The following is a 20,190-nucleotide window of genomic DNA, read 5'->3' as shown; positions in this document are numbered from 1 at the left end:
GGACGTGCCTGACCCCTCGCCGTAGGGTTCCGCCTCGCCTGACCCCGGGCGCAAGGGGTTGGACCCGCCCGACCCCTCACCGCAAGGCTCCGTCTCGCCCGACCCCGGGACGCTGGGTGGGACGCATCCGGACCCACAGGACAGAGCCTTGCCTCACCCGAGGACAGGCGCGGGCTAGCAGACGAGGGCGCAGATCTAGTGGGCCCCCACCAATCTCACCATAAATGCACTGATGGGGCGCCCATGCCCAGAGTCCGGCTCTGACACGCAGAGGGGCGCCCGTGCTCCTCGACGTGACCGGCCAAAGCTCGCGGGCGGTGCACTGTAGCCATGACTGCACAGGGCTACAGCTGCACCATCCTAACTCTCCCCTGTGACATTCGTCATAGGGTACTCATCGCGCATGCTGCCTGACAAAGGAGGGAGCACCACCCTTTTTCCCGCTCAGCCTAGCGGCAGGGGCGTGTTAGCTGCACCGCCCGGTCAGCACGCAAAGCTACAGAGGTCGCCCGTCATTTGCGACGTGCACAACTACGGCGCCCAATCATCATCATCACCTTGTATGGCTACAGCAGTCGGTCGCCACACACGTCTCGCATGCTCGGCTACAGTGGCCGACCGTCGGGTCACGGATGAGGCCCAACGACAACCATCCCTCTTCGGTGGTCATGCTAACAGGAGACAGAATCCGGAAGGGAAGGCAGCGACCTCGGGGGCTCGGTCCTTTTTCCTACACTTTTACTTCCCTTTACTCCTAGCTCGACTGTAACTCCGGTGCTCTCCTTACGCTATAAAAGGAGGACCGGGGGGTTCGAGACAGGGACGGCTCTCAAGCAAACCGAACGCCCAACTCACAACCCTTCCATACGAGCATCAGTACACACCCACAGAGACTTAGGACCAGCTTCCCTCTCTCACCCGTTTGTAACCCCTGCTGCAAACTCTGCATGGGTAACACGAGCAGTCTCCCACACTGGACGTAGGGCTATTCCTGCCCAAACCAGTATAAACCCTGTGTCCTCTCGTGCAACCATCCGAGCCTTACGCGCATAGAAAACAAATTCACTTGCCGTAGTCTTGACCCGTGATAATTGACAACGACAGAATCGGAGCTCCTCCTTGACGTCCGTTGCCACTCGGTGGAGAACATGCTTGCCGAGATGAACACGGTATGCAAGTTCAACAAGTACACATTTGAAAAACCATATTGAATTTGACAAGATAAACCGTCTACACAAGGGTAGCATCATTCTTAAACCGCTACAGGGATACATACTATATATGACACATATGACATACTAATTTTGTCCTCATAATTAATATTGAAATCCTCTCAATTCTACCTCACATTTACACTCCAATCTCCCTCACATTCTAGCTCAAAATCCTCTCCATTTTCTACTTCACATTCTAGCAAATAAACTATCCATCTCCATTCTACACATCAAGTTGTTTTAACTGATACGAATCGTATATAACAAGCCAACTATCCATCACATTCTAGCTCAAAAATATGTATAAATACAAATCCTCTTCATTCTCCCTCTTTCTAACAAACAAACTCATTTTTCTCCCTCTCTAAAGCATAAATCAAAGCATAACAAGAGGATGAAGTAGCCAACCTTCACAACACTTTGGATGAGTGAAATTCCCAGGAAAAAAATTCGGGCAGCACCTCCCCTAGGCTTCCTTCGGCGCCATGGAGAGTAGGTGAAGCTCTCTATCTTTGTGGAGTGGACTGGCTCGGGCTGGAGGAGGAAGAAAGGCCTCTGTCTTGGGATTTAACGGGGGATGAGTTTTTATCCTGGTTAAAAACTCCAACCGGAACAAAAAGAAACACCTTTTGTCCCGGTTGAAGTTTACTCCCGGTTGGAAACACCAACCGGGACAAAAGGGTGGAGCTTTTGTCCCCGTTGGAGGCTCCAACCGGGACAAAAGGGACACGCCACTGATGCCCAGACTCTGGACGTTACAATCGGGACAAAAGGGGGGGCCTTATGTCCCTGTTAGAAATACCAACCGGGACTAAAGCTCCGCTCCATTCCAGCCTACCGTGGCGCGTCCCCTTTTGTCCGAGGCCAACTTTAAACCGGGACAAAAGGGGGCGCATGGAAGGTCAGTTCTCTACTAGTGTACAAACTCGTTATAGATTACTTGTTCCCCTTGTGTGTTGTCTTGTATCGCTCCCTCGATTATTAATTCTACCTTAGCAATACATCATGCGTGCATGTGACTTTTCCTGCAATTCCACGGCTGGGACAAGACGAGCGTTAGAAATGAATACACTGCAAAGGACAAGTCATTCATCGGGCACGTCAAACTACACTCACTAAGAAGTAAAAACATACGAGTGGCTAGTGGAATCTGACCTCTTGAGAAAAGGTCACGTAAATATGTATGTATGCGTGCATGATCGATCAAGCAGCTAGTGGAATCTGACCTCTTGAGAAAAGGTCACGTACCCATCAACCTTAGGAGTACTAAATCATTCTATTAACTAAAGTCGATGCCAATAAGCAGGCAAAATCTGGGCTGACGATCTTAGTTTACATTTTCTAGACTGCTTTTAGCAGCAAGTTGTCACCACTTTCCAACTGCCCCACTACTTTGCATCATTTAGCTCCACTGATGCTCGGCTCAGTGCTTGGCTCTCGATCTAGCTTTCCTCCATATTATTTTATTCTTTTCCTGCACTCAGTGCTTGGCTCATTCACCACAAGCTGCGCTTCATCTTGAACTCAACCACCCATCAATCCTTCATTCTTTCCTCAAGCACAATCGAAGAGCTGAACCAGGCAGGTGCGTGACTTTAATTTGGCTCCCCATATCTTATCTATAATTCTTGCTTAATGGCCTCGATCTAGATTTCTTTCTTTCTTTTAAATCACGCATACATACATATTTCTATCACGTGTTTCTTGCTTAATAGCCTCAATGCTTGCAGGTGTTTACATGTATTAATGCTGAACCTGTTATATCAGCTCTGCACATGCCAAGCTTATTTTTTCATCTCAACAGCTAGGCATGGATCTTGTGGCCGGGGCGGTGGGCAGCGTCATCGGCAAGCTCGGCGAGCTGCTCCAGGCGGAGTACAAGCTGCAGAAGGGCCTGCCTGAGCAAATCCAGTCTCTGAAACACGAGCTCGAGAGTGCGCAGACGGCTCTCAGCAAGGTGGGCGAGGTGCCGCCGGAGCAGCTCGATCCCCAGGTCCGGCTGTGGGCTAGCGAGGTCAGGGAGGCATCCTACGACATGGAGGACATCCTCGACACCTGCCTTGTCAGCATCGTCGACGTAGACGCCCCAGCTGAGAACAAGAATGGCTTGCTCAAACGTCTCCTCAAGAATATTGCCGACTTGTTCAACAAGAGCAAGGCGCGCCACACCATCGCCGTCGCCATCGACGACATGAAGAAGCGACTCCAGGAGGTTGCTGACCGGCGTGACAGGTTCTCCGTTGCGGTGGCTCTGCCTGCCCCGGCGACGAAGCCGGATCCTCGCCTTGCGGACATGCACAAAGAAGCGGCGCAGCTCATCGGCATGGACAATGCGAGGGCGGAGCTCATAGCCATGCTTCTGCCTGATCTCAAAAGAAAAGAAAAGAAAAGAAAAGCCATGCTTCTATCGGCGTCTCACGGCAATGCAGATTCTGACGTCTCTGGCAGCAGCAGCAGCAGAAAGATGAAGATAGTTTCTGTGGTTGGAGTTGGGGGACTGGGCAAGACGACTCTTGCCAAGGCGGTTTACGATGAGCTTCAATCACAATATAACTTTAGAGCCTTTGTTCCCATTGGTCGGACACCTGACCTGGCGCAAGTCTTGAGCAACATATTGTACCTTCTCGACAAAAACGAATACACGGCCATTCATAATGTAAAGGACCAATCCCTGCTCATTGGAGAACTCCGAAAATTCCTCCAAAACAAGAGGTATGCATTGATTAGTAGCCACTTATATTAATGCTCTTAGCTAGATGACAAGCATATCACATCAAATTAGTAGTTTCTCCGCTTCATCTTTACACAAATTGTAGAGTTATGAAAATGTTTCCGTTTCCTTATGAATTTTTAGTTGAGCACAACTTTCACAAATTGGAGGCTTCCTTAACTATATCATAGCCATAGACTTTTCCAATGTAGACTTTGGTATGCTATCTATTGGATGCAGACATTTAAAGTTACTCCCTGATATGCTATCTATCATTATACTAAAACAATTGAACTTTAAGGAATGAGACTCTATTGTAGATAAAACTCTCCTGTTGTTATAAAGATAATGTTTACTTTATAAAATACAATATTTACATCAAGAACATAAATATTGAGTAGATTTTAGATAATAAAATACATTACATTAGTAAATTTTTGCTAGCATTTTTAAGATTGTATTCTATACTTTATCACTCTTCTTTGGTTTTATACATGCTCAACGGTTATCAACTCTGGGTATTGATCTGTACTGTCATGTTGCAAGGTACTTCATCGTTATTGACGATGTATGGGACATAACAACTTGGAACATAATCAAATCAGCTTTGGTTAACAATGACACTGGAAGTAGAGTAATCACAACTACTCGCAATCGAGATGTAGCCAACAGGGAGGAGGTTTACGAGCTACGCACACTTTCCCCTGATCACTCGGAGAAATTATTCAAAACAAGGCTATTTGGTGTTAATGGTGAATATCCTGCTAATCACCCTGCTGTGGCATCTAAAAAGATTTTGAAAAAATGTGGTGGTATACCATTAGCTATCATCACAATGGCTAGTTTGTTGGTGGGTAAATCAAGAGAAGATTGGTTTGATGTGTGCAACGCTCCTGGTTTCTATCGAGGTAAGGGTAACCAGCAAGTAGATGATACTGAGTGGATATTGTCTCTTAGCTACTATGATCTGCCTTCTTATCTAAGGACCTGCTTACTGTATCTAAGTGTGTATCCAGAAGACTATGAGATTGAGAAAGATTCTTTGATATGGAAATGGATAGCTGAAGGTTTCGTGGAGAAGAAAAGAGGAACCAGCTTGTTTCAGCAGGGAGAGGAATACTTCAATCAGCTCATAAATAGAAGCATGATCTCATCCGTGACTAATGACGAGTCAGAAATGTTGGGCATGATATTTGGCTGTCGAGTTCATGACATGGTGCTTGATCTCATCCGTGACTTGTCAAATAAAGAAAACTTTGTGACTATCTCATCAAATGATGATGAAGAAACATCACCACATCAGAACAGGGTGCGCAGATTAGCTCACCAGAATAGAATTATGAAGCAAACTCAGCAGGAGGATCACATGGAAATAGCACAAGTGAGGTCATTGGTTGCCTATAGGTGTAATATTGAGAGTTGGGTCTTGCATCCAAGCTTTAAACTCGTGCGACTGCTAGATTTAGAGGGATGCATAGTACCTTGGGAGAAAAGCTGGCAGGGTCTTAAGCACCTTGGAAATCTACTTCATTTAAGGTACCTTGGTCTACGAAATACACGGGCTATTCGTGAGCTCCCGGAAGAAATAGGAAAACTGAAGTTTCTACAGATACTTGACTTGGAAGGTTCTGGCATAAAGACACTGCCATCGAGCATTTGCCAATTAACGCAGTTGGTATGCCTACGTGGTGACCACAAAAATACATGCGCGCCGGATGGGTTGTTCCTGAGGAAGCTGACGTCACTGGAGGAGCTGTGTATATGTATTGATAAACTGGATGAGCAATTTATGAAGGACATTGGCAACCTGAGCGAAATCAGGGTGCTCTGCATTAAAAGTAGTTTGAAAGAGATTGTGCAGTCAAATCTAGTGAAGTCACTAGGCAATCTCCACAAGCTCCACAAGCTCGACATGAACCAAGGGAGACATGTCAGTGTGCTCAACAGAATTGGCAAGGGATCAGATCTAAGTCCCAATCTTTTAGATCCCAATCTTTCAGATCTAACGCACTGTCTCATCAGACTCAAGCATTCCATTATGGCACGATTGCATTCAATGGTGGATTTAATTGGCAATGTTGAAGCCGCAACGAGGGAGTGGGACAGAGTGGTGCTTCCACGGCATCTCCGCCATTTGGGTTTAGATTTTATACCATTCCGTCAGCTGCCATCATGGATTAGTCCCTCGCATCTCTCCATCCTCTGCTACTTGTCATTGCGTGTGGATCATATGGACGAGTCAAGTCTGCGAAACTTGGGTGGGTTGCGAGAGCTCCGTTACCTCGAGTTGTGCACAGCTCAGCGGTCGATGGCTTGCACGGCAACTGTAGCTAATATTACAGCAGTCGATGGCTTCTTCAAGAAGTTGAGATATTGGTTTTTGTATGGCTGGATGGTCCAGTTGGTGCTCAACAAGGACTCCACTGGTGTTTCGTTTAGCATCTGGAATGGGATTGGTGCTATAGCCTTTAGTTCCAAAACAAAGGATGAGTACAACAGATCAATAGCACCACCACCCGTGATGCCGAACCTTCAAGAGCTTTGGTTTGACATTCCCGTCAAGGCCTTATATAAGGATGGAAACGGTAGTTGTGGTGATCTCGGGCTGGAGTGCCTCCCTTCGCTTCGGAGTGTCCAAATAGCTGTAGACTGTGAGGGTGCCTCTGCTGATAACACGGAGAAGGCAGAGGCTGAGCTGAGGAATGCAGCACAACTCCATCCTAACAAGCCCACAATCATACTAGGACGACAAAATGAACATAAGATGATGTACGACAACAAAGAGGTACGCGTGAGTGGTAACTTCCAACATGCAGTTCAACTTTTTGTTTACTAATCAAATTCCTTCTCTGTGCTAATCAAATTCCTTCCCAATTCTAGTCTAACGACGGTGATAATGTGTCCGCGACACCCAGCTGTTCAATCTGTTGAATGCAAATCAGTCTTGCCTCTTCTGCATGCACATGTACACTCACTCTCCACGCTACTAGCTCATCCCGGAATCTGTTACTACTTACTAGCATGTTTAATTTCCATGTTTAGTTCGCTAGCACGATGCATTATGCCCTATTTATGGCTCCTCTAGTAATATATATATATATATATATATATATATATATATATGAAATCTATGGGCACCTTCCATTCCAAATTGTAGGTCGTTTTGGTATTTCTAGATTCATAGTTTGCACTATGTTTCTAGACATAGTGTATATATAGATGAATACCAAAAGCTATGAACCTATGTATGCTAAAACGACCTACAATTTTGGATGGAGAGAGTACCTTGTGTGTGTGTATATATTGCTCGGTAGTATTTTATATATTACATTTGACATTTACATACATACATATATCCATTCTTGTGGCCGAGTTACCGTTTATGATGACTTATTAATGTCGGCATGCAGCTTCTCTTGTACTAAACAGATTTTTGTTTTCCTTGACGGCCCTCACCCAGGTTAAGCTTGGCTTGCTCGGTGAGAGGAGTTAATTTCAGGACCGTGGAATGGTGGCAGTTCGTATTACCTAGCACATATTTGGTTTGACATGCCTGAATTTGTGGCGCGTGTACATTCTTTTAAATATCGTGTGCACAATATTTTCATTGCTTCTTAGCTAAGAAAAAAAATGCAAAACCTGAAAAACTACCAAAAAATTTCTTATTTCTATATTTTCATTTCTTTTGAGTGGGTGGGTAGGGAACTCTGCCTATGCAATTTTAAGGTAACACTTAATTTCGCATAGCTGGTCCCAAGCCAAGAGAAAGGAGGAGGGACTACCCTTACGCATTGCTGAGACGATGGAAAGTTGGTGTCGGATTTGGAACAGTGGAAAGTTAGTTGACCGCATGGGTCTGCTTGTGAGCAATTAGGCCTGATCGATAGCTTTGCCTGAATGGACTCTGTTTCTAGTCACCGTCCGACTCTGTTTCTGTTTGATGAATATCATGTCCTTTCTTGCAAGTACTTTTGTTTGCTGTAATCTGTCTACGCAAGATATATCAATTGATTCTGCAACGACACAAACCATAGCAATTGATACTAGATAATTAACGTTTGGAGGTGCGTAACTGTATGCCGGGTTGATCTACTAGGCAATTCAGTTTCCTGCTGTTTCAGACCTGCAATAATATCTGAGCTGCTGGCTTGTTTGTTTCTTCCATTTGGCTGTGTCATGTACGTCGTGCAAATAACTTTGGGACATATGTTATGCTGTCCTCCTCATTTCGTTTCGTATTTTCAGTAAAGTTTTTCTCGATTTTTACCACATCTTGCTGACATGCATATTCTGCTAGTTCGATTGGGGCATTGCTCTAGTACAATTCAGATGGGGTGAGAATTATGAGGAACCGTTGCATATCTAGTCTGCACAATGTGCATGCATGGGTAAACTTTGGCTTGTTGGCTGTCCTACCCCGATTTCTATTCAAGTAAATTGCGGGTGCCTTGGTATCTTCAGAGTGCCAGGCCCATATCAAAGTCCTTGGTTGTTGAAGTACTATTTTGGTTTGATCTACTGCTGTGGCAAGTTACCACAATAGTAGCTAAGGTCAGTTACTCTCTTCCCTTCTTTCGAGATTTCATTACTCTCTTCCCAGATAATAGTAGCTCACCATTTCTCATGGGCATAATTGAAGATCAAGGTGGCATAATAGCCTAATAGGTGTCATTTCACTAGCTAGCCTTTCCGTTCATGATTCATGGGGTGGAACTGTTGGCACTTCTGTGTTGCAGAGGAAATTATATATGTTCTGCTTTAACATTCGATTCATCCGGCCTATTGACCCAGGAACAAGCTTCCTCCTTTGGACACCACAATGCTGAACGGTGGCAGCATAATTGTTGGCTTCTCGATCAGGGTTCACTACCTGAATGCCCGTGCAGGATTGAAGGGTTGGTGCAAAAGTGGCGCAGTTAATTCAGATGTGCAATGCAACATCTATATGTGAATGCTAGAATAGCAGTAGGTGTATTTCATTTTGTTAGTATAATATATTTGAATTCTTGCATGTTCTGACGAAATCAAAGAGCAGAAATCGGGCCATTTGGTTTGGTGCATCTATGTCCCTGAACCTCGGCCCAAATCGGCCTGGGCATAACACAAACACTCGTCATCAGGAAGCCCATTCTGGGCCAGATTTTCACTGCCATGATGTTTGGCCCATTTACATCACCTCCTATTTATTCAGGTGTCATCGTGACAAAATCATTCGAAGAAAACGAACGCTACAAAGACATGTCCATATACAAAGATTTTCAGGTGTCCCTCTCTCTCTATTGGATGTACTTGTGAATACAGAGAATGCAATTTTTTAGGGGGAAAGATTTCTGGGCCAGATTTTCATTGCCATGATGCTCGGCCGACCCAAGTAGTGAGCCTTGGGCCTCTTGTAATTAGCCATACCTCATTACTCGGGCCGACAATCACATCCCGTCGTTCCTCCTGCCCAGGCCTACGACTGCTCCGCCGGTCGTCCCCCCGACTTTTTTTTATTTTAGCCCTTTTCGTGAAAATTTTTCACAAATAGGTCCCTGGTGAAACTAATTCCAGAAATGGACCCTCAACGTCTTGGCACCAGATGGCTGGCGCCAAGGTCCCCGCCTTGCCGTGCCCACATGGCGTATGACGGATTACGTGGAAAAAAAAAGCTCGGCGCCAAGATCGGTGGCGCCAAGGCTTGGCGCCACCGAGCCTGGCGCCAAGCCTTTTACCTTAACGGCCGCTCCTTCCTTTTGCGCAGTTTGTTTTCGCATCTCATCCCATCTCAAACCCGCACCGGCGCTCTCGAAGTCCGCCGCCGCTGCCACCGCAGGCGCCCGCCCGCCCGCCCGATCGGAGCCGCCGCGGCCCGCCCCGCCCGGCGCCGTCCCCGCCCGGCGCCCGCCCGGCCCGAGCCACACCACCCCGCCCGGCGCCAGGAGGCACCCCGCCCCGCCGATGCCCCCCGGCCGGGCCCCAGCGCCTCCGTGGCCTGAGGCCGACCGCCCCCCGCCCTGTGCCCGCTCCCGGCCAGGCAGGCCGCCTCCCGTCCTGTGCCCACTCCCACCACGACCGAAGGTAAGAAGAGTTGTAGTATAATTTAGACAGATAGGTTTAGATAAAATAGTTATATTGATAAATTAGAATAGTTAGGTAGAATTTAGATAGGTAGGTAGAATTGTTAGATAAAATAGGTAGATAGATAAATTGACAGATAGATAGAATTGTTAGATATGAAAACTAATATAATTTGGTAGGTTTTTACATAGTAAACTAGTTATTACGATATTTAGTTAAGTAGTTGTATAGTTAAGTACATATGTACATATTAGGTGACATAGTTAATATTAGGTGACATAGTTAGTTAGTATATGTGACATAGTTAGTTAGTTGTATTTAGTAGTTAGTAGTCAATTGATACTATCTGATTTCATACTAGACTAAGAATGTTTGATTTATTATGGACTAAATGAATTGTGCGTCGTTATATTGATATACTAGATGGAGAATGTAGTGAGCATATATCACGGAGGCACCGTGAAAAGGGATGAATATGGATGTGTTAAGTTTGTTGCCATGCAGTGTGAGGTTGTCATATTTGATGAGAAACCCTCGTTTAGTGAGTTGCTTGCAAGGGCTCGGGAGGAGTTACATTGTCATGAAGATGATGAAATCACAGTCGAGGGCATACTTCACCTAGGTTCCCCTCTCAACATTCAAAGGAAGATGGTCCCAATTCGGTGTGCAGGCCAGTGGGAAAAATATGTAAGGACGGTTATGAATGGTCATTCTCCAAGTGTTGAAGTGGTTGTTCGTCGAGTGGGAGTTGATCCAAATCCTCGTCAGTTTTCCCAACCAATGGGTCAACGGCCACACTTCGATCCTCCCGTCCCAGAACCTGTTATGGACGTGGATGTTGCACCTACTATTCCCGATGTTGAATCTGCCCCCAATGAAGTAGTTGGACATGATTGTCGGATTGTTGATGATGTGGCAGACTCTCTTAATGAGTTCCTTTTCACTCAGAATGATCCGAGTAAGTGTCTTACCAGTTTCTATTGTTGGAAGCTAACCTCATTCGTTCCATCAATTTCTTCTTTACTCATATTTGTACTTAATGGCGCAGGAGATATTCCAAGAAATGTGGATGTGCCTCTAGTTGCTGCGCAAGTGCAATGTGGAGATGGATTGCGTGGCTCCAATAGTGTTGAAATTTTCAATGATGAAGATGTATACGAGATGGGAGTGGATCTTGATTCTGATGATGATCGCCCTGTTGGATAGATGACAGAGAGTGATATTGAGATGTTCAGGCGTATCTTCCCTGGACCTCATGATCCGATAGTTCACGAGTTTAGCGATCTTACTCTTTCCGATCAGGTGTTTGCAGAAGGACGTGATGATGAGCTCCTAGAAGCTCCTGAAGCTAGTCCTAGTATGGTTATTGAGGAGGGAAGGGTATTTAAGGACCTTCCCGCATTGAAGAGGTGGTTGCAAGCTTTTGCGGTGATTCGGAAGAGACCTTACAAAGTGTTGCATTCATATGCGGAGCGCCGTTACATAGTTGTGTGTGACAAGGAACGGTGCCCATGGAGGGTTTGTGCAAGGAAGCAAAATATCACCGGGAAGTGGAAGATCACAAAGTTGTTGGTCCACACAATTGTGCTGACTATGAGCTTACAGTGAGACATCCGCAGCTAACATCTACCCTCATTGCGAAGCGGTTGATGGGAATATTGAAGGAACAACCCAACATGAAAGTGACAACAATTATCAGAACTGTTGAGGAGATTTATGGAGGTTATGTCATAACTTATGGTAAAGCTTGGAGGGCTAAGCAGCGAGCGTGGAAGATGATATATGGGGATTGGGAGTCTGGGTACGAGCAGCTGCCAGTGGTTTTTAATGCAATAAGGCAGATATTCGGGCGTGCGTTCTAGTGCTTCCCTCAGTCTTTGGAAGCCTTTAGGCATTGTCGTCATGTTTTCTCTATTGATGGTATGTTTTTGATTGGCAAATACAGGGGCACACTTCTTATAGCCGTATCTTGTGACGCGAACAATATGTTGGTTCCTTTGGCATTTGCATTGGTTGAGAGGGAGAACAATGACAGTTGGGGATGGTTCTTAAGACTAGTCCGGATACATGTGGTTGGTTCTGGCAGGGAGGTTGGCGTCATATCTGATAGGCATCAGGGTATACTTCATGCTGTGCAAGAGCAGATAGAGGGGTATGCACCTTTGCATCATCGTTGGTGCACTCGGCACCTTGCGGAGAACCTTCTTCGGAAGAATGGTGTGAAGGATAATTTTGATCTGTTTCAAGTTGCTGCTCGTCAGCTTGAGGACTATTACTTTCAGCGCAAATTGGAGCAGGTCAGGACCGCAACAAATGCAGAAGGTAGACAATGGCTCGCTGGTTTGATGAGAGATTTGGATAAGTGGACTAGATCTCACGACGCCGGTGGTTGGATGTACGAGTTTCAGTGCAATAACATGGCCGAGTCATTCAATAAGTTGTTATTGGGGATACGTGGTATGCCTGTGAACACAATCATTGAATTCACCTTCTACAGGCTTGTTGCGTGGTTCAATGAAAGACACGCAAAAGCAGAAGCGTTGTAGATTGCTGGGGAGAGATGGGTTGAAAAACCAAAGAGACATCTCAACATTGCAAATGAAAGGGCTTCCACACATGAGGTGCAATGTTTTGATCTCGGCACAGGTACTTATCAGGTCAAGCATAGGGGCGGGACAACGTTCGACGGCGAGATCCAAAAGTCGAGGATACATGTGGTAGTCCTTCGAGATTTCAAGTGCATTTGTGGTAGGCCAAGGCAGTACCACTTCGTATGTTCTCATTTGGTGGTAGCAGCTAGGCATCGTAATTTTGATATCGAGAGCATGATACCTCATGAGTTCAGCGTAGACACCCTTGTGCGGACATGGAGCCCCCGCTTCGTGCCTTTTCGGGATCCTAGAGACTGGCCTCCATATGATGGGCCAAAATATGCCAAAATATGTTATGGATCCAGCATACCGTTGGAACAAACGTGGAACAAGGAAGCGGACGAGGCATAACATGACTATGGATCAGGTATCCAGAAGAACAAGGCGTGGTAGAGAAACACCAGTTCTTGCTGATCCAGAATAGAACGAGTGCGGCAAGTGCAGTAGATTGGGCCATAATTGACGCACTTGCCGTTGGCAGATTAGTGAGGTGCGACTAGTAGCTCTTTTTGTTACTTCATATGTGTTTTATTCATGCATGTTATGTTTCTACATCTCTAACTTCATGATTCATTATTTACTAATCTTATTTGTTTTTGCCTTTTTGTAGGATGGCGCACTTCCACCTACTAGACCAGGCGTACGACCAGACCCACCGAGGTCGTCTCATAGCGGCAGGGCAGGTAATAATCTACAGTTCATGATTCAAGCATTGCAAGCGTCCACGACTTGTTTCTTAAGAAATGTCTAACTCGGTTTGTTTGCATGCAGGTCCTTCCGCTCCTTCGTTCTAGAGCCCATGATGGGTTTTTGGTGCTGCAGTACGACGACCGCTACACTCCTTTGCTAGAGATGGCGGGCCTAGATGTCATCTTGTATCAGGTTCGTCATGGGATGCCCAAGTTCAACTCAGCGGCTATAACTGCGTTGGTTGACAGGTACTATTACCTCCGTTCATATTCAATTTATTATGTCCTTACATGTTAACAAGTAATAATCCTACAAAATGTAGGTGGCGGCTTGAAACTCACAGCTTTCACCTGCCGTTCGGAGAGATAACAGTGACCCTACAGGACTGTCAGAAGATGCTGGATCTATCGATTCGCGGCCACGCAGTGACTGGACCGTGCGTCTCAGAGGGTTGGAGAGCACGAGTGGCAGCCTTCCTTGGGCAAGAGGTTCAGGAGCAGGGGACTCGCACATCTGGAGTGCTAATCTCCTGGTTGCGGGAACACTTCGGCCAGTGCCCCCAGGACGCGGATGCGGAGACAGTTGGGCACTACTGCAGGGCGTGGATCCTGCACCTGTTTGCCTGCGTTCTTTTCCCACATGCTACAGGTGACACTGCATCTTGGATGTGGATCCATTGCCTCACTGACTGGCAGCAGGCGGGTCTTTACAGTTGGGGATCAGCTGTGCTGTGTTTTCTATACTGCCAGCTGTGCGAGGCGTGCCATCAGACTTTGGGCTCCGCGTCAGTTGGTGGGTGTGTCTGCCTATTGCAGTTATGGATGGATGTGGGCCCGTCTTCCTGTTGGTTGTCCCGAGATTATGCCGCGTCGACCCTGGTTCCCAGGTGAGATGCTGAGACGGCAGCCGACATGGGCATATCTTTGGGATCAGGTTAAGGTTAGCCATATGAGGTTGGACCGCGCGTACCTGGATTACATCAACGAGATAGACGCGCTCACGGCTCATAGTGTAAGTCAAAATTTTTTTACATGCTTTCTAATCTTTTAGTATAACAACTAACATCTTGTTTTGACATTTTGCAGGTAAATTGGCAGCTTTACGAAGGAGAGGACGCACTTCCTTTTACCCTTAGCTTCATGTGTGGGTTGGATGACGATCTTTACAGGATGATGTGCCCTCTCATATGCTTCTATGCTGTCGAGTACCACCTGCCAGATCGAGTAGCACGTCAGTTTGGGATGAGGCAAATTTGGCCAACACCGGCGACCTCGACTAGTGTGGAGTTACACAGGTAAGTCTTTTCCTATTTAAATTATTTCAATACTATTAACTAAATTTTGGCTACCAGTAACATGTAACGTGACGTGCAGCGTGGATCGTAAGAAGAAACGGAAGGTCTCTGAGTGGGCCGCGTTCCACCAGGCGTACATTGAGGAATGGGAGCAGTTCCACGACAACGTGGACGAGAACGACGAGCCGCACACAAACAGTGAGTACAGGCAATACCAGGCTTGGTACCAAGGTGCGACGCATCACAGGCTGAGGGCAGCATGGACGAAAGATGACTACGCCGACATCCACTCATCCGACGATGAAGACACGGTGTACGATCAGAGTACTCGTGCTGGAAGGCAGGTGGAGGCAGGACCAATCCTGGATAGGATGGTAAGACAATTGCTTCACTTTTCTATGTTCTATGTTAAGCTACTTAGAGATTTAGTTAGTTAGATAAGGACTTAGTGACCATCTGACTTAATCATTTAGTCATTTAGTGACTTAGTGTGTAAGTAAGTTAATGACTTAATCATTTATTGCTTTAGTGACTTAGTCATTTGTTGCAGGGCCGTACCCTCCAAAGCTCGGTTAGAGATATAGAGCATTTCCGTCCTAGAGTTACGGACCCCGAGACGCGAAGCTTTCTAGATGTAAGACTCAAATTATTCTTTCTAATACTTTATTAATATGTTACATTCTTCTTTCGTGTAACTAGTTTTTACTACTGCAGCGACTGTCAAATCGGCTTCGCCGTGCGGCTGCTCGTTGTGGTTGCAGGACTGCCGCAACGTGAGACGTGCACGTTCCATCCCTACGCGAAGGAGGCGTCGATACGTCTAGCCAAGGCCCCTCAGGTTCGAAAGCAATTGCATCCGAGGATGAGGACGACGACGACGACGACGACGATGAGCAGAGGGCCGAGGAGCTTGGCCCGTCTTAGCTTCAGGAGGCTCCCTTGACTCAGCCTACACAGGTTGTAGGCACTAGACTACGTCGCCCACGTTCTCCTTACACTCCAAGCACCGACGCCCTTGGTCACAAGGGTAAGGGTAAGACTAGGAGGCAGTGACGGTTCTTTTTGCGAACTTTGTATTATATGGACTATTTGTATATATGGACTTTCATTCTGAACTATTGTGGATTTTATTATGAATGTGTCATATGCTTGTGTCGTATGCTTATATGCTTGTATTTTGTATTTATGTTCGCTATTCATCTCGTACTTTTGTATGGATTGCATCAAAAAGTAGGGGAAATTCTGCCGAAATTTCGCTAACAAGTACACCTTTTATTTTCTGCGGAAATTTCACTAGAGTACAACTTCGAAGTGTATTACATCGCAAAATAAACATAGGTCGTCTACCACTTGCGTCTTCATACTTAAAGTGCATTATTACATGACAACATAATAAAAGTCTCACAGTAGAAAATATTGTTCATAAATAAACCATAGAACTAGAACCTAATTATGACTACTGAGTGCAACGAGGCCTCTTTCCCTTCCTTAAGGCATCGGGATTCTCCTCAACCGCTGCTTTCGCTCGGTGTGCACGCTCAAGCTTCTTCTCCCTCTCCTCCCTGTTCGCAGCAACCCGCCTCCTTTCCTCCTCTTCCTTGTGCTCCTTTTCTGCAGCCTCCTCTCTGAGCCTCTTCTCGTACACCTCCTTCCTCTCTGCATCCCAGCGCATCATATACTCCAAAAACTCCTTGTCTTCAGGATTGATCTCAGTGTCGATCCACTGCTCAAAATCACATAGCGGTGGAGGGGTCTACAACAAATGCAATTGTTATAAAACAAAAAAATTATGGTCAATAATTATAAGACAACAACAATTCCTTACCAACATGTTAATGCGGCGCTGACGAAGTGTAGGTTCAAACGTAAAATTGGAACACATCCAATACCTCTGCCTATACGTGCCATGTTCATCAGACTTGCCTACCTTGCAAGGATCGCCGCAAAAACACATAGGCACTGGAACACCACTAGGCAGAGGCAATGGATCGAAGGCATTTCCGGTCATCTTGGCAGCATAACTACAATTTAGTTTATTTCGTTCTAAGAATCAAACGCACTTAACAATAAACCTACAATTAAGATTTTTTCATTTGATCCACAATAATGAGCATATAACATAACTACGTGCGCTGAGGTTACCTTAGTTTCTTAGCTTTTCCACACCTCGGCATCCTACATTTCCATAAAACCCTAAGTTCAAAAATGCAACAAATATATAGCAAATCGATGTGAAAACAGGTACGACGGAGAGAGGATACCTTGCTCTTCAGGATCCACGGATCAAATGAAATTTTCCTAAGCTACAATGTCGATTCGTAGTCTAGGGCGAAGTAGGGAGAGTAAAAACCCGAGAGAGTGAAAAAGAATGAGGAGGAACTCTCGGGCAGGAAGAAGGGCCGGCGGTTTATGTAAGGAGGCTTGGCGCCAAGCCTTGGTGCCACGTCAGAGGGCCGGCGCCACGTCGGAGGCGCGGTGGGGGGCCTTGGCGCCAAGACGTTGTAGCTTGGCGCGCCAAGCTGAGGGTCCATTTCTGGAATTGGTTTCGCCAGGAGCCTATTTGTAAAAAAATTTCGCGAAAAGGGTCAAAATAAAAATAAGTCGGTCGTCCCCGCTGCTCGTACTAAGTATTAAACATGCCCTGTTCCGCAAACGCAGATCATCCTTCTGAAGAGCCATGATGTGATGCGTGGAGGCCGTTGACACGAATACATTTATAGCAGAGAAATTTGCTGAGAAGTCTTTTCACGGTCTGTTGTTGTCCGATCTGGAACAGTTTGGTCCACTCCCTTAGTACTCGATACATTTTCATCCGGTACTAATATTAGCATTAGTATTATTAAAAGGTTTAGAACTTTTAATACCGGGTCATAACACCACCCAGTAAGTGACACTTTTAGTATCGGATGGTGTCATGGTCCAGTACTAAGGTGGCGTTTGGTTCCCTTTGCTTATTTTTAGCACGTGTCACATCGAATGTTTAGATACTAATTAGGGGTATTAAACATAGACTATTTACAAAACCCATTACATAAGTGGAGGCTAAACAGCGAGACGAATCTATTAAGCCTAATTAATCCATCATTAGCAAATGTTTACTGTAGCAACACATTGTCAAATCATGGACTAATTAGGCTTAATAGATTCGTCTCGCCGTTTAGCCTCCACTTATGTAATCGGTTTTTGTAAATAGTCTACATTTAATACTCCTAATTAGTATCTAAACATTCGATGTGACGGGTGCTTAAATTTAAGTCAGTGAACCAAACCAGGCCTAAAGGCACTCCACAAGTTACTTCAAAAGAAAAGTATATCTACCTCCATCATATACGTTACGTAGGGGGGATGGTAAGGAAGCACATTCTAATTTTCACTGCCACGATGTTGGTCCATTTACATCGCCTCCTATTTTTTTTTCAGGTGTCATCGTGACAATCATTCGAAGAAAACGAACGCTACAAAGACACGTCCATATACAAAGATTTCTCTCTCTCCCTCTCCCTATAGGATGAACTTGTGAATACAGAGTGTGCATTTTTTTAGGGGGAAAGATGTATGGGCCAGATTTTCATTGCCATGATGCTAGGCCGACACAAGTAGTGAGCCTTGGGTCCCTTGTAATTAGCCATACCTCATTACTCGGGCCGACAATCACAACCCGTCGTTCCTCCAGCCCAGGCCTATGTCTGCTCCGCCCAGAAAAAGGAGGTGGGCCTACCCGTCCCAGACAGATTGCTGAGATGTTGTAACACTAGCTTTAAACCTTTGGTTTTTCTTATTTTTACGTGTTTCCATTCGTCACTTTCATGACAAACATGCTCAGGTTTGAACATTGCTGCATCATAGGAGGAAGGATCATTATAGATAATCTCTTGATAGTATTTTTATGCAAAAGTCAATCTGCTGGGCGAGAGAAAATCAATCTGCTGGGCGAGAGAACGTGTTTCTTTTTTTCCCTTTTAATTTGTAGTATATTGCAGTACTGTAAGGCTTTCAATTTCTACTGCTCGTCTCAGGATGCTCTGATTTTTTATGGTGGAAAACTAGGAGCCGCTTCAAGTGTGACAGGACCTCATCAAGTAAGCTTCAGTTGTGGTGTTTTGTCGTGGCCTACTTTTTTGTTGGCTTTCTGTTTTCGGAGAGCATATAATAAACTGGTTATGGCTGAATCGATCTTGTGGATTATCTCGGCATACAATGCATGCTGCACCTACTGAAGCATCGACCTGATCAAGGAATGTGGTACGAGAGCAAACTCTGTTCCCGTGCACACGGCCGGACGATCCCTTGCAGCAAGTTGGTCTACGAGAGCGGCACCAAGCAGAGGAGCTATAGGAAAGTATGCTGTGCTTGTGGAGCTCGACGTTATCTGTGTGATGTCCGGCGATGAGCTCATGCGTGCGTTTCGACGCTGATAGTAACTGCAAAACATGAAAAGTGATCTACACATACCTGCATCATGAGATGAAGTCTACCCTTTTAGTCCAAACCAAATAGTTAGGCATGAAACCGTATCTAAACAAGTAGCTGTGAATAGTCCACCAGGAATCCTTTGAATAGTCATTCTTGTTATTGCATTGGAAGCATGGACAACATACGAACCCATTCTCTAGCTTGTTCTCTTTGGCCACTTCGAAAAAATAATGCAAGCCATCAATAAACACTTTGCTCTGTCTGTCTGCATTATACATCCATTGCCGGTCCATCTGCATGGTATGACGCATGAAAATGGATTACACTTGAAAATGTATTACACGTGAAAATTGATTACGCATGAACAAGGATTACACTTGAAAACGGATTACGCGTGAAAATGGATTATACTTGAAAATTGATTACACATGAAAATGGATTCACGATTGAAAGCATGTCAAATGTTGTAGTGCAAATAATGCTAAAAGTTTAGATATAGATACAAATACACATATTTAAATTAAAGATCCAAACAACATGATACAATATGACAAGCCATCCACTGATTATTATCTAGGAGGATTTTAAGCATCCTTGGGTGGTGAAGATGAAGGTTCCGCTGACCCAGCCTCATCCTATGGTTTATTTGTGTCACCTGAAACGGTAGTACTAAGTGGACGTGAAACACCGGGGACTGAGAGTGGAGCATAACGACCACCAAAAGAAGGTTCCTGACCCACAGCAATAGCTTCTTCATGACGTTTCTGCAAATAACGAAGCATTGCTTTCTCCAACGCGCTCATTTTCTTCGGCTTATCCTAAGGGCCAACTATGATTTTCCCCTTACCGAAAGAGGAACGACGACTGCCCCCACCATCGCCACTTCCTCTAGAAGCAGAAGCCATCTATGTACAAAAATTCTTACCTTAGCACTGCAGAATTTGTTGAACTTGAACACCGTGATCATCTCGGCGAGCATGTTCTCAACTGGGCGGCACCGTACTTCGTCATGGAAGAGCTTCGATTTTACGAGAAAGGGGACACAGTCTTCGACGATGTCTGTTGCCGCTCTTTCTCGTAAAATCAAACCTTCTCCTTGACGTCCGTTGCTGCTCCATGAAGAACATGCTTACCGAGATGAACACGGTATGCCTGCAG

General features: G+C 45.5%; 1 protein-coding gene and 1 pseudogene across 4 annotated transcripts; both read left to right on the top strand.

Annotated features, from left to right (window-relative positions):
- Positions 1 to 2,635: 2,635 nt before the first annotated feature.
- On the top strand, positions 2,636 to 8,190 carry LOC117866338 (disease resistance protein Pik-2). 4 transcript variants are annotated; one of them, XM_034750531.2, is made up of 5 exons: positions 2,637 to 2,799; positions 3,023 to 3,926; positions 4,471 to 6,709; positions 6,805 to 6,889; positions 7,385 to 8,190. In XM_034750531.2, the coding sequence occupies exons 2-4, from the start codon at positions 3,025 to 3,027 to the stop codon at positions 6,853 to 6,855; spliced, it is 3,192 nt and encodes a 1,063-aa protein (XP_034606422.1). In that variant the 5' UTR covers positions 2,637 to 2,799; positions 3,023 to 3,024; the 3' UTR covers positions 6,856 to 6,889; positions 7,385 to 8,190. The 4 variants fall into 4 exon arrangements, with proteins under 4 accessions (XP_034606423.1, XP_034606422.1, XP_034606418.1 ...); XM_034750527.2 differs by having other exon boundaries at positions 3,019 to 3,926; XM_034750526.2 differs by having other exon boundaries at positions 2,945 to 3,926.
- Positions 8,191 to 9,542: 1,352 nt separating this feature from the next.
- LOC117866521 (serine/threonine-protein phosphatase 7 long form homolog) lies at positions 9,543 to 15,483 on the top strand (annotated as a pseudogene).
- Positions 15,484 to 20,190: the final 4,707 nt, after the last annotated feature.

Source organism: Setaria viridis, chromosome 8 (genome assembly GCF_005286985.2).
Source record: "Setaria viridis chromosome 8, Setaria_viridis_v4.0, whole genome shotgun sequence".
Lineage (NCBI taxonomy): Eukaryota > Viridiplantae > Streptophyta > Magnoliopsida > Poales > Poaceae > Setaria > Setaria viridis.
This window is presented reverse-complemented; position numbering and strand designations above follow the sequence as displayed.